The sequence below is a fragment of the Siniperca chuatsi genome, linkage group LG7 (assembly GCF_020085105.1).
Source record: "Siniperca chuatsi isolate FFG_IHB_CAS linkage group LG7, ASM2008510v1, whole genome shotgun sequence".
Taxonomy (NCBI): Eukaryota; Metazoa; Chordata; class Actinopteri; order Centrarchiformes; family Sinipercidae; genus Siniperca; species Siniperca chuatsi.
Window position 1 is genome coordinate 28,960,426 of NC_058048.1, and position 13,030 is coordinate 28,973,455.

The 13,030-nt window shown below is 41.3% G+C and overlaps 1 protein-coding gene and 1 long non-coding RNA gene across 9 annotated transcripts in view; one reads left to right on the forward strand and one right to left on the reverse strand.

Annotated features, from left to right (window-relative positions):
* slc8a2b (solute carrier family 8 member 2b) overlaps positions 1-13,030 on the forward strand; it is a 165,196-nt gene that overhangs the window by 108,161 nt on the left and 44,005 nt on the right. For all 8 annotated transcript variants that reach the window (XM_044202644.1, XM_044202643.1, XM_044202646.1 and 5 more), the window contains 3 exons: positions 7,005-7,511; positions 10,876-11,013; positions 11,475-11,702. In XM_044202644.1, coding sequence (XP_044058579.1) covers positions 7,260-7,511; positions 10,876-11,013; positions 11,475-11,702 — 618 coding nt within the window. In that variant the 5' untranslated portion in view covers positions 7,005-7,259. The remainder of the gene's footprint in view (positions 1-7,004; positions 7,512-10,875; positions 11,014-11,474; positions 11,703-13,030) is intronic.
* LOC122879026 lies at positions 2,435-3,857 on the reverse strand. The gene is made up of 3 exons (XR_006378616.1): positions 3,766-3,857; positions 3,487-3,590; positions 2,435-2,519 (listed from the first exon to the last, which is right to left on the reverse strand). It is a non-coding gene; the product is annotated as an uncharacterized LOC122879026 (long non-coding RNA).

The following is a 13,030-nucleotide window of genomic DNA, read 5'->3' on the forward strand; positions in this document are numbered from 1 at the left end:
TTGTGTGAGTGTGTGTGGCAGTTTTCTGCTGAGAGGGCTTGATGTGCCCTCAGCCTCACTGCTGCACTGGTTTCACTCTCCAGGAAGTGTGTGTGTGTGTGTGTGTGTGTGTGTGTGTGTGTGTGTGTGTGTGTGTGTGTGTCCTTAGTAGGGAGAGATTAGTGGGTTTGTCCCACAGCTCAGTCTGCCCCTGGTGATGAATGAAGGCTCTCCCTCACTCTCCCACCCCAACACACACCCTTGGTGATCGATTGCACCAAACCTCGGCCCTGGTCGCCATGGCAACACACTGCGCCTATACTCTGAATGATGACTATAAACACGTTTAGGACCGCGGTCCACATCGTTCCTGCATCCCTCCTTTCCATCCTCTCCTCACTGTGCCTCCCTTCCGCCACACCGATCCCTCCTCTTATTTATTACTTATTACCCCGCGCATTACCCCTCCATCAGCCCTCATTTTATTCCTCCTCCTAGCCCTCCATCACTCCTTCTGCCCTTTGTATCCCTCCTTTTATCCCTCAACCATTATTCCTTTCTCTCCATCAATCCTTGTATCCTCCCATTCCTCCTAGCCCTCCTTTTCTCCCACCTTCTACCTTTCCTTTCCATCAGTCCAACTGCCCTCTCCATGACTCATTTCATCCCTACTTCTATGCCTCCATGACTCATTTTACCCCTCCCATCACTTCTTTTACCCCTCTATAACTCCTGAGGGATGGGAGGGGTAGAAGGAAGAATAAAAAGATGATCTCCTATCGTCTTTTTATTCTTCCTTCTACCCCTCTATGACTCCTTTTATCCCTCCATCACTCCCTCTGCACCTCCCATCCCTACTTTACCCCTTCCACCACTCCTTTCATTTCCACGTCAAACCCTTTCACTCCTTCTATGCATGTTTTAAACCATCATATGTCTCTGCCAACACATCAGGTAAATTAATAACCACTTTAAAATTACATTTTTTAAAGGGAGTAAATGCAGCTGCAGTCAACGTGAGTTAATCAAAAGAAACGAAAGGTAATACAATTCTGCTGGTGAATGTGAGAATCACAGTGGAGTCCATTAGCCTTCACTCTCATTTCAGCTCATCTTCACTTTGTATCCCTTTCAATTTGGAGGTGCTCCCGGCTCGATTGAGACTCTTTGTAGCAACAAGAGAAATTAAGCAAGAAGCTCAAACGGATCGCTAAACAGGAGAGAGTGTCAGCGAGGAGATGAAATTAAATCAATATAACACCTACGTGTAACTAATGGCATCAGTTTACACACAAAACACACTCAGTGCTCTTATTAATTAATAATTTTAATAATTAAAAGCTAATTTATGAGGTTGTCAAGGTTTATAAAAGGTTAAATGAAAGAAAAACATTATCTGTTGCTGTTGTTAATGCTGAAAGATAAGTGATAAGTGTCTTAACGTTTAAAGGCATACAGCACATTTTTTTGCATATTCCTTGAAGGAGGACCTGCATATTTCCTCTCAGTCACCCGAACTCACTTAACTGTTACAGCTTAAATAACTAACTTTCTACCAGTGGTGGCGGAAGTCTTCAGATTCTTACTTAAGCAAAAGTAAAACTACCACACCGTAAAAATACTCTGTTGCAAGTAAAAGTCCTGCATTGAAAATGTTACTTGAGTAAAAGTATGTAAGTATAATCAGGAAAATGTACTTAAAGGACCAGTGTGTAACATTTAGGAGGATCTATTGGCAGAAATATATCGGACTGCAGCTAATTATTATTTTCATTCTGGATTCATCTGATCGTTTTCTCCATTAATCGATTGATTGTTTGGTTGACCCAGTGCTTCACAATGCTTGTTTTGTCCAACCAACAGTCCAAACTTTGAAATTAAAATAATTAAAAGGAAAAGCAGCAAATCCTCACATTTGCTGGAACCATGAAATGTTTTTACGTGAAAAATGACTTAAAGGATTATCAAAATAGTTGCCAATTAATTTTCTATCAATGGACTAATCGATTAATGAACTAATCGGACAGCTGTACTCAAATTAAGAAAACATCATGTTTTATAAACTGTTCATATGTTTTGTGTGCAAAAATCTTAATCTCTAAAGTAACTAGTAACCGACAATATTTTAATATTTCCTTCTGAGATGTTGGAGTAGGAGTAGAAAGTGGCATGAAAAGAAAAGACTCAAGTAAAGTACAAGTACATCAAATTTGTACTTAAGCACAGTACTTAGTTATATTCCACCACTGCTTTCCACAGTATGTTCTGTTAGCCGACTCTGTAAAACGCCTTTTGAGCTTCAGTTGGTCATTTTTAATTTTCATTCTTACTTTTTAAATTTTGCTTCTTTAAAAATGGTCTCTGCATTATTACGATTCAGATTTAAGAAGCTGGGGTTTTAGTCTAACCATGTTAACCTTTAACCAAGCACAGATATCCAACAGAACCAGTGTTATGGTGCTTACTTTTTTCTGATGTAGAGCAGTGGGAGTTGAACATATGTGTCCTCCGTACCACGGAGCTCCATTGTTGTCCAAAAACTATTAGAAACACATGAGCCACACTGTTGCACTGGGTGACACACACACTGTAGTTTATTTTGACTCAATCCCACACACACCGTCCTGCTGCCCCAAATACTCACAAGTGTGCAGCTGAAAATAGTCCCCAACTAGCACACTATTTATTCCTGTTCAGTAACGTTTGCTTGAAACTACCTGTTTTAGGAAATCTTTTTTTTTAAATGAAACTGTATTTGTGAGACTATTTTTCAAGATTTATGTCATCAGTAGAAATAAACAGGCAGCTGCAGCAGCTACAATCACTATCTTAACTTTTTTAAGTGAACAAGCAAATTGTTTTTCAGTGTTTGTGTGTGTGTGTGTGTGTGTGTGTGTGTGTGTGACAGAGAGAGAGAGAGAGAGAGAGAGAGAGAGAGAGTACGGCGATGAGTAGGCGAACACCATCGCCTTCAGCCTTCTTTCGATGAAGATTGGTCTCAAAATTGACAAAAGTGATGACAGAGGGAAGAAGGATGAGGAGAGACTCTGTGTGTGTGTGTGTGTGTGTGTGTGTGTGTGTGTGTGTGTGTGTGTGTGTGTGTGTGAGAGAGAGAGAGAGAGAGAGAGAGAGAGAGAGAGAGAGAGTGTACGGTGATGAGTAGGTGAACACCATCGCCTTCAGCCTTCTATCGATGAAGATTGGTCTCAAAATTGACAAAAGTGATGACAGAGGGAAGAAGGATGAGGAGAGAGACTGTGTGTGTGTGTGTGTGTGTGTGTGTGTGTGTGTGTGTGTGTGCATGCGTGCGCACGCACTGTGACACTATGACCCTTGCTGTTGTTTATATATGTTTATGTTTGAATATACTGTATGTACTATTAAATACTATTAAATAAGTTTCATTTTATCATTTCATTAGAACCAATAAGTCTAATATGAGACGGTCCAATAGGACGACAGGAGCCCGGAGCTACTCATCTGATGCTTTTTGAGAAAAAAACAGACCTTTTTGGACGGACGATGTGTTGCACATTTCATCCTGACGACATGATTCTCATTTCATTCCTGTTGTGTCTGTTGGCAGAACTGTTCTGCAGCCCTTTAGTGTCCTGTTGTGTTCAGGCCACGGCAGATACAGAGAAGCAAATAGGGAGAATAAACATGTTGTCTAGTTACACAAATCCAAACCAAAGCCACACAGAATCGAAATATCTAACTTGCTGTGTCAAAATATTTGTGTAGTGGTTTTATCAAAGGAGACATTCAACATTTGAAAAGTCTGACCTTGGTTTATTGTGGAAATGGGACTTGTTTTCATAATACAGCAGCAGGAAGCCATCAGTTCATTACAGCTTCACTAACTCTACACTTCTTTTGCTGGTGTGTCAAGCAAAGTCCTGGAGTGTAAATCTACTTAAACATGATCCTGGCATGAAAAGAAACACCGTGTGGTTATTTCTGAATCCCCCCTAAAGGCTGTGTTTACAAGATTTGTGTTTTTCATGAGCCAACTGTCTGTCTTATGCAAACTGTAAGAATATGATCTCACATAATGATTACTGGCAGGAAGGCAACGCTTCTTACAGGTTACTGTTAAAGGTAATCAGCAGCATTATTAAACAGTAATGAAGTTCAGATATCTTGTTTATCTTCATACGAACCAAACTCTTCAAATGACAACTGAAACATGAAGCTTTGAGGCATTTCTTCAATCCTTTAGCACAAATTATTCAGGAGGTGACACATGATGTGACATAATCTATAAGAAGCTAAAAATGAAATTTACATCAAAGTGTCTCTCTCCAAAGTGTCTCTCTCCAATGATACTGAAGGGAAACACTTATCTCACGCATCAAAAGACCCACAGGTAAAAGATTAAAAACACCTGAATGATGAAGTTTAGACCAAAACGTACAAAACAATTATGGATGGTCTTTTTAAAAATGTATTTTTTAGTGATATCTTCTTCATGTCATGTACAGAAACTGAATTATTATGACAGAGAAGAGAAGGATGTACAGAAACAGAGTGATTAGAAGTTAAGAAAGAAAAGGCAACAGAATGATTTGGTTTTTTGATATGATCAGCTGAGATTAGCTGAGGTGTGTAGCGTTTTAAAACAGAAGGTGTTGGCAGGTGTTTTCCTCCTCACTAATAGACGGATGGAGAGAGAGATGAAGCGAGAGGAAGAGCGGTAGAAGATTAAGTGCCAATGCACATAACAGGGTTCAGTCCATCTGTCCATCCTTTGGTTTCACACTGAGGTTTAAATCTCACCAGCTGGCAGATGCGTTACTCACACACACACACACACACACACACACACACACTAATGGTATTGTAGAGATACACAAGACAGGGAGCCAGAAAAGACAAAAAACGTATCCCAAAACAAAATAGTATAGTAGTAGTACTATAAACACACATGTACAACATCAGTCAGCTTGTGTCAGTATGTGTGTGCGTGCATGTGTGTGTGTGAGTGTGTATTACTCGTGTTTTGGGGACATAAATCTGTTTACACAGTCACATCACAACGTAAATGATTACATTTTAGGGTGAAAACTTGGTTTAAGTTTAGGGTAAGATTAGGTTTAGGTTAAGATTAAGGTTAGAGTTAGGCAAGTCTCCAGGGAGAGAGTGACATTTGCCGAACAGCGGTGGGTTTGCATCACTCAAATAAACACACACAGAACGACACAAACAAACAAACAAACATAAACCTGATGTCAACCTGTTTTTACTGGAGGCCATCTTGGTGACTCGTCACTTCCTCCTCTCCGTGTTTCTTTTTTCTATCTCTGACGCTCTCTTCTTCTTTCTGTCTTTCTTTCTTTTCCTTTCTTCTTCTCTGTCTCTTACTGCCTTTTTCTGGCTCTCCCATGTTTCTGCCTCTGTTTCCTTCAAACATGTCTCCCCCCTCTCTTCCTTTCCATCTCGTCTTTCTCCCTTGTTCTCACCCTCATTCCAGGGTTCCCTCTCCCACTCTTTTCTTTTTCTTCATCTCTTCCCCCATGTTCTATTTTTCTTCCATCTAAATTTCCCTCTTCCTTTCCCAAGTTGAAGGTAAATGTTTCTTTTATTGCCTCTTGTAAGAGAAAATTGTCCTGGATTAAAGAAAATGCTACATAAAAGACTGTTATATACACACTAGCCTGAACTAGAAGAAACCAATAAAGCAGTCACACCTAATACCTTTATTCCTAATTCTCTCTTTTCTTCTTTCTACCGTCTAGCCCTCTTTGTTGTTTATTCACCTTTCACTTTTCCAGTTCCAGCATCTCTTCTCTCTTCCTCATCAAATTTCTCTCCTTCCTTTTTCCTCTTCTCTTTTCCTTCTTGCTCTTCATCTCTTTCTCGTAACCTCCTGCTCTCGTCTGCTTTTCTTCTTCACCCCCTCTTTTGTAATTTTCTGTGTACTGGTGACTCACTACCATGAATAGAGTTATCCAGGGTCTCCGCTGAATCATCTGCTATGAATCACGGTTTTCAGCTTTTTTTCCCAGAATTCCTTTGTGTGTGTTAATGTTGAATGTTTGAATGCACCCTCTTGAGTTCTTGCTTAATATTCAAGGACCGGTGGAGATTTTCTTCTTTCATATGAGCAGTGAAAACGTCATGTGAATGGAGGTTATGTCGATAGAAATGAGTCCGGACTCTTTCTGGTAAAAACAGACCGCTTCATGACATTGAAAAGCAAAAAAATAGTCGGATGCTTAGCTTTGGTTCCAATGACAACAAACTAGTAGACATACTGTGGCAGTTTAATTTATGGGGTAATATTTTTTCAAATGCATCTTTTTAAAAGCATAGCTGGAAGGTCTTAAACTGTATCTGAAACCACGACCCTACCATAACCACGATTTTATAAATACCGAGGTGACGTCAGGAGTTCAGGAAGACTACGTTCTTCAGGTCACGAAAAACTCCTAGAAAAAAATGTAGATTATGAGGACATTGTCCTCTGTGGTAGCTGCTGTAGGGCCCCAAGTGTCCAGTGCTGCGATGTTGCTGCACTGCACCTCCTAAAAGGAAGATGTTGAGTTTCTGTTTCTGGTACTCTGTAGGTTCTGTGAAATGTTTATAGTCCATATTTGCCACAGCCAATATACCAATTATACAGATGTTAGCTGTAGTACACATCGACTGCATGTGTGCCTCTGAGTGTGTGTATTTTTGTGACAGCTTTGAATAAGACTAACTTCAGTTTCTATTTCTTCTGGTCTCGGTATGTTCATGAAAAGGACTCAAACAGCTTCAGGATGCACGCAACGTTTTTGCTCAGGTTGAACCATTTTCCACTCATGTGGCCTCAATTATCGTCATCTAGAGTTTGCTTTGTGTTCAGTCGAGCACACCTTCACAGGTCTTTTCAAAGTCTAACCAAACAAAACGCTCTTTGAGGAACAAGCTGTATTCACCATGAAAGAGAAAACTGTTACGTGTTATGTGCAGTTAGGATTAGGATAGGTGTGTTACAAACTAATTTGCTCTTTATTTTTCATTCTCTCCCCCCCCTTTAGGTGAGCTAGTCGCACTACCCTTAGCTCGACCCAGCGCCTCCCCCTCCCTCTTCCTCAGCCTAATCCCATCCTCCTCTGCCTCACCCTTTCCTCGCTCTTCTCGTGTGTACCACACGCCACCATGTCTCTCTTCACCTCTCCCGCCCCTTCCTCCTACTCCTCTTCCTCTTCCTCCTCCCACTGCCTCCCTGCCAGCCGGAGTCCCAGCGTAGCGAGCCCAGCAGCGACCCCGGCCTGCCAGCGGTCTCGCCCTCCATGTTCCCCTCCTCCTTCCCACCTTCCATGTCTTATGATAACAGCACCGTGTTAACCAAAAAAGAGAAGTGTGAGGAAGTGCCGGTGTGCAGGCCCGGCATCCTGCTGCCCGTCTGGGAGCCCAACCGGCCCGGGCTCGGCGACCAGGTGGCCAGAGCTGTGGTCTACTTTGTGTCACTCATGTACATGTTCCTGGGAGTGTCCATCATCGCCGACCGCTTCATGGCGTCCATAGAGGTCATCACGTCACAGGTGAGAACGAGTGAATGTGTTGTGTGGCAAATTTAAATTCAAATAACTTTTAAAAGATGCAAATCTGAAAAAAGTGATTATTAAATAAGCGTAAAAACAATACCCATGAACATATCCGGTACATACACACACATCTCTAGTTGTATGAGCACTTCTTCTTCAAGGGGAAAATGCAGTGCTGCCAGAACTAAAGGAAGCATAGCGCCCATAAAGAGTTTCATAATACTGTCGTGTCTTTCTATTGTCTCTATTGTGCAGTACCTTCTGAATAGAGACAACAATGCAGAAATCCAATAAAGAAAGAACAGTTTTGCTTATATTTTCAGGAAGCACCAGCCATCAACACAATATTTACTGAAAGTATTAGTATGAAAGCATCTCAAGGTGACTCATAAGAGAGACAGAGCTGTGTGTTTACCCGAGAGGATAATAGTCATGAAGTGCATCGATTTGGACCACACAGCAGGTGTAGTCCGTCACTGTCAGTATGTAGTATAGTTGGTGGAAGTTGGTGAGATGTATCACAGTGATACAGCTGTATGTGTGTGTGTGTGTGTGTGTTGTCCCAGGCGGTCTGTAATGGTTCAGGTGTTGGGGTTATGCAGTCATAAGCACTGTAGAAAAAGAGAGGAAGGGTCCTATGAGGTTTGAATGGAGGCTGATGTTCAATATGAGACGGGAGGACGAGGAGACATGAAGGTCAGCTGGAGGGAGAAAAAAGGATAGGAAGAAGAGAGGAAGGACAAAGGAAAATAGACTCACTAAATGCACAAAAAAATCAGGAACATGTTCTTTATGGTCAGTCGCAAAATTTTTTGTCTACTCCTTTCATCATTATGAGAACAGTGTAGGTTTAATAAGATAGTTTAACACATCAGTCGTTACTGATGTCAAATGCATTATATCAAGGTAAACCCCTTGAGATGTATCATCTCGTTTTCAAGGGGGTCCCAAAACAAAAACTCACAAGAACAAAACAATACAAAACAAAAAATAAGACAATAAACAGAACAGCCAGTGATAGCATTACTGAAATGACATGCCGTTTTTTTTTTTTGAGAAGAGAATAAAACATTTTTAAGTAAGCCAGACGAAGACAGAGAACGAACATGTTCAGGTACATTTTCCAATCGGAAGAAGTCCTAAACATAAAAGCTTTTTTTACCAATTTCCTTAGAGACAAAGGGCACCATAAAGAGGACCTTGCCAGAGCGTCTTAGTGAGTAATGTAAAGTATGAGGGGCAAAGACTGTTGTAAGCAATAATGATAGTTAAAATGAATGCATTTAAAAAATAATTTGATACCTTAATTGACATCTTGTATCAAGTGGGAGCCATCTGAGTATATAAAGTATAATTGTACGTTGATGCGTAAAAAACGAAAATCCATTGCGAGTCTGCATAGCCTATTATATGACACTGAGTAGAGGTGGGTGTGAAGCTCTCGAGATCAAATAATTCTGATAGTATTAATCAGCCTCTGGTGAAATACAGGAATCATGCTGGTTTGAAAGCAGGATCGGACTGCTAACGCTCACTAGATGCATAGGCAAAGGAGGGATGAATAAAGAGAAATTAAAGTGTTAATGGAGGAAAGAGGGCATTCATCCATCCTTTTCAAGATCAATGTAAATTAATCTCCTACTGTGTATCCCACAATCCATCACTGTGGCAGCCACAACGACACCTCCTTAGGAAGAGGGTTGGTTTGTCCTTTATGTGTGTGTCTGTGTGTGTCTGTGTGTGTGAGTGTGTGTGTGTGTGTGTGTGTGTGTGTGTGTTTTGACGAGACATACAGTGAATACAGTCGATCAGTCGATCAGTGAATAAACTGCATATAGTGATGAATACAGCAGAGACAGAGGGAGAAATCTGTCTTTGTGTGGATAAACATGGACAGCAGACTGCTTAGAGAGACTGTCTGTGATTAGAAAGTCACAGGTTTGATCCCACCGCAACTCATCACAGTGTCCTTTTTAGGAAGATACTGAACCCTTATCTTCTTAATCGAATAATTCTTAATAAAAAAGTTATTAAAGTAGTATTTCAGCATTAAATACCAGGTTAAGATTTAAAGTGGCGGCTAATCTTCAAGCGTCTCACAGTTTTCTTTGTTGTTATATTTGTTGCTCACTACTCAGATGTGTTGTTTCTGCAGTGGTTTTCCCAGAGATCACCTGTCAGTCAAACTGTGGGGGCAGGGCTCAGATTTCCTGTTAGTTTACCTGCTTCATTTTAGTGCTCTTTTTTTTTTTTTGGTGGCTATCGCTGCTACACGATACAAGGGAAGGCCTTGAAGACACAACAGTAATTTCATTAAATGGTGTAATATGTTATACGGGCACAAGAGTGTATGTTGCAAAAGTAACAATTAATGAGAATCCAAATACAGTTTACATAAATATTACTTAAATACAGCAGGTCATTATTACTATTACAACTACAACAAGTATATTAATAACTTTATTTATACAGCACCTTTAAAAACAGAGTTGACAAAGTGCTTTGACAGACAAGGCATAGCAGAAACAGGATACCCAGAAGGCAGTTTAACATCAGAAAGCCAAACAGAAATGCCAAAAAAAGCAAGACAAAATTAAGACAAGATAAAAACAATGCAAAATATGACAATGTAAATAAAAACAAATGGAAACAATAAAAGCAATAAAGAGATGAATAAAATGAAGCAAGTCTATAAAGATGAGTTTTAAGTGATTTAAAAGAAGTCACTGATTCTGCGAGCCTTATCTCCTCAGGCAGGTCGTTCCAAAGCCGAGGGGCCCTGATGGCAAAAGCACGGTCACCTTTAGATTTAAGCCTCGACTTTGGAACGGCCAGAAGGGCCCCACCTGAGGATCTAAGGCTGCGAGCTGGCTCATATGGGGTCAACATTTCCAGTATGTAGCTTGGGGTCAGACCCACACGTGCTTTAAAGTATGACATGTACCTGTGTGTAGGGTACATTAAGTGAGGGTTTTCAAAATATAAACCATTAAACTTATATAACAAATGTTCTAATAACTTACAACACTGTTGGGGACTCACTTGATCCTATGGTACACCCACACAAGTGATTTAACTTGTTCTGGATGATTAGACCAGGTCTGTGTGGGTGTATACAGACTGTAGAGTGGGACAAATTACACCTTTATCATTCTAACTAGTTCAGTGAATCTGGGGATCTGACGTACATCCCTGCATTGTTTGGCCCGCCTTCAACCTGTCAGTCTAATCAGCCGAAATAACTGGAAACACCTGTGGGGGTGTGCAGGGAATTAATGTACAGTCAGTCAACACAATGTTTGTCTGCGTGTGTGTGTGTGTGTGTGTGTGTGTGTGTGTGTGTGTGTGTTTGGGCCAACAGGAGAAGGAGGTGACCATCACAATGCCTAATGGCGAAACATCAGTGGCGACTGTTCGAATCTGGAACGAAACAGTGTCCAATCTGACACTCATGGCTCTGGGCTCCAGTGCTCCGGAGATACTGCTGTCTGTTATAGAGGTACACACACACACACACACACACACACACACTCCAGCGTCTCTTTTTATAACAGGGGTTTATGTGGTTTCACTGTTGCCGCCAGTACTGCTCCTCTTTTCTCTCACCTCTTCTTTGTTACTCCTTCAATCTTCATCAAATGTTTCATTTCTTTATTCCAAAGCAAAATACTTACTACACCTTTTCAGCTGTATCTGTTTAACTATAATATCTTCTGCAGAGAGCATGTTGTTAAATCAAAATGCTTGATAAACATGAGACTGGTCAATCATTTTCAAAGCAGAGCAAGCAGAGCAATCATTTTGCATTACATTTTTAAACAATAATGACTGCCCTGTTGGAAAAACAAGCCGCGTTGTCACAGTGTTTTTCAAATTACTTTTGAAAAGTAACTCTCTGTCTAGTGTTTGTTTGGACACCAGTCATCATACTCTTCCCTCGCACACACTACATCTCTCCAGGTGTGTGGTCACGAGTTCAAGGCTGGTGAGTTGGGACCAGGAACCATCGTTGGCAGCGCCGCCTTCAACATGTTTGTGATCCTCGGGATCTGTGTGTGGACGATCCCCAACGGCGAGACCCGCAAGATCAAACACCTCAGGGTGTTCTTCATCACCGCCTTCTGGAGCATCTTCGCCTACATCTGGCTCTACCTCATCCTGTCTGTCATGTCGCCAGGCATCGTGGAGGTGAGACAGACTCAGTGTGTTTTAGAAGAAAAGAGGACAGACAAAATTTAGAGAGAGTGTGTGTTGGCACTGAGTCAGCAGGAGCACAAGGAGCAGTTACAATGCTATTTTTGTCAGTTTTTGGTAATTCGGTCCCAAATAAACCCTCTTACATAAAAGTGGGTGAAGTGATACAACTGAGATTATGCAGATCAGGTGCAATAATGGCTCTTGTTTTGGCATGAAGCACTCATGTCAGAAACTTGAAATTGAAATACTATCAGACTCATATTTTAAATTTGTGTCTATTTATTAAATGTCTCTCATATGGATGGAGGTTGGGGTGAAGATGGGAGGGAGACATGTTGGTTGTTGTTATGTCTCTGTCATGTGTTGCTCATGTAAGTGCCTGTTGTGGGATAAATTTCCAAGCGAAGATCTTTAAAAATACATCTACTGTATATTGAAATGTCGAGCGCTCAGTCTTGCCTCTGCTTTAATCAATTAAATGGTTGGTTTGGCCAAATGTTTTGGTTTTTCTTTGTACGGGTTTTGAGATATGCATCTCTGTGATTGAAACTACCTTTTGAAAAAGAAATTGGAAACAGACTGTAATAAACAAAATACACTTTGGATCACACTACAAATGAGTGTAGTTATAGCCTAACTGCAGTTGCTCTGTATTTCTATCTGGCAACAGTCTTCTCCTCAGAGAAGTCGGCCTGGACTCTCCTCCAGCCCCTTAAACTGTGTTTAAATCAGAATCATGACGGAGGAGTTGAAGAGTTTGATGGCCACAGGCAGGAATGACTTCCTGTGGCGCTCTGTGGTGCATTTTGGGGGGATGAGTCTTCCGCTGAAGGTGCTCCTTTGTTTGACCAGCACATCATGGAGCGGGTGGAGACACTGTCGAAGATGGCGTGTAGTTTGGCCAGCATCCTCCTCTCTGACACCACCCACAGAGAGTCCAGTTCCACCCCCACAATGTCACTGGCCTTACGGATCAGTTTGTTGAGCCTGTTAGCGTCCGCTACCCTCAGCCTGCTGCCCCAGCATGCAACAGCATACAGGATAGCACTGGCCACCACAGACTAAAGGAGTTGAGCTGATGTGATTGGCTGTTATTTAAGCTTCCCCTTACACCACCTGCTGATACAACTAATAACGTCTTCACAATGCTCCATCCTCTTTCTCAGCCTGTGCCACATAGCACCAGAATTACACCTATGTGTTCATTACACCGAGTTTGCACCTACAATTGTAGGCTTCCTGCGCCCAGTTTCAGGAACTGTGTGCCCAAAGGGAGGAAGTGATGTTTTTAATGACCTTTAATCAAACACCTGACAACT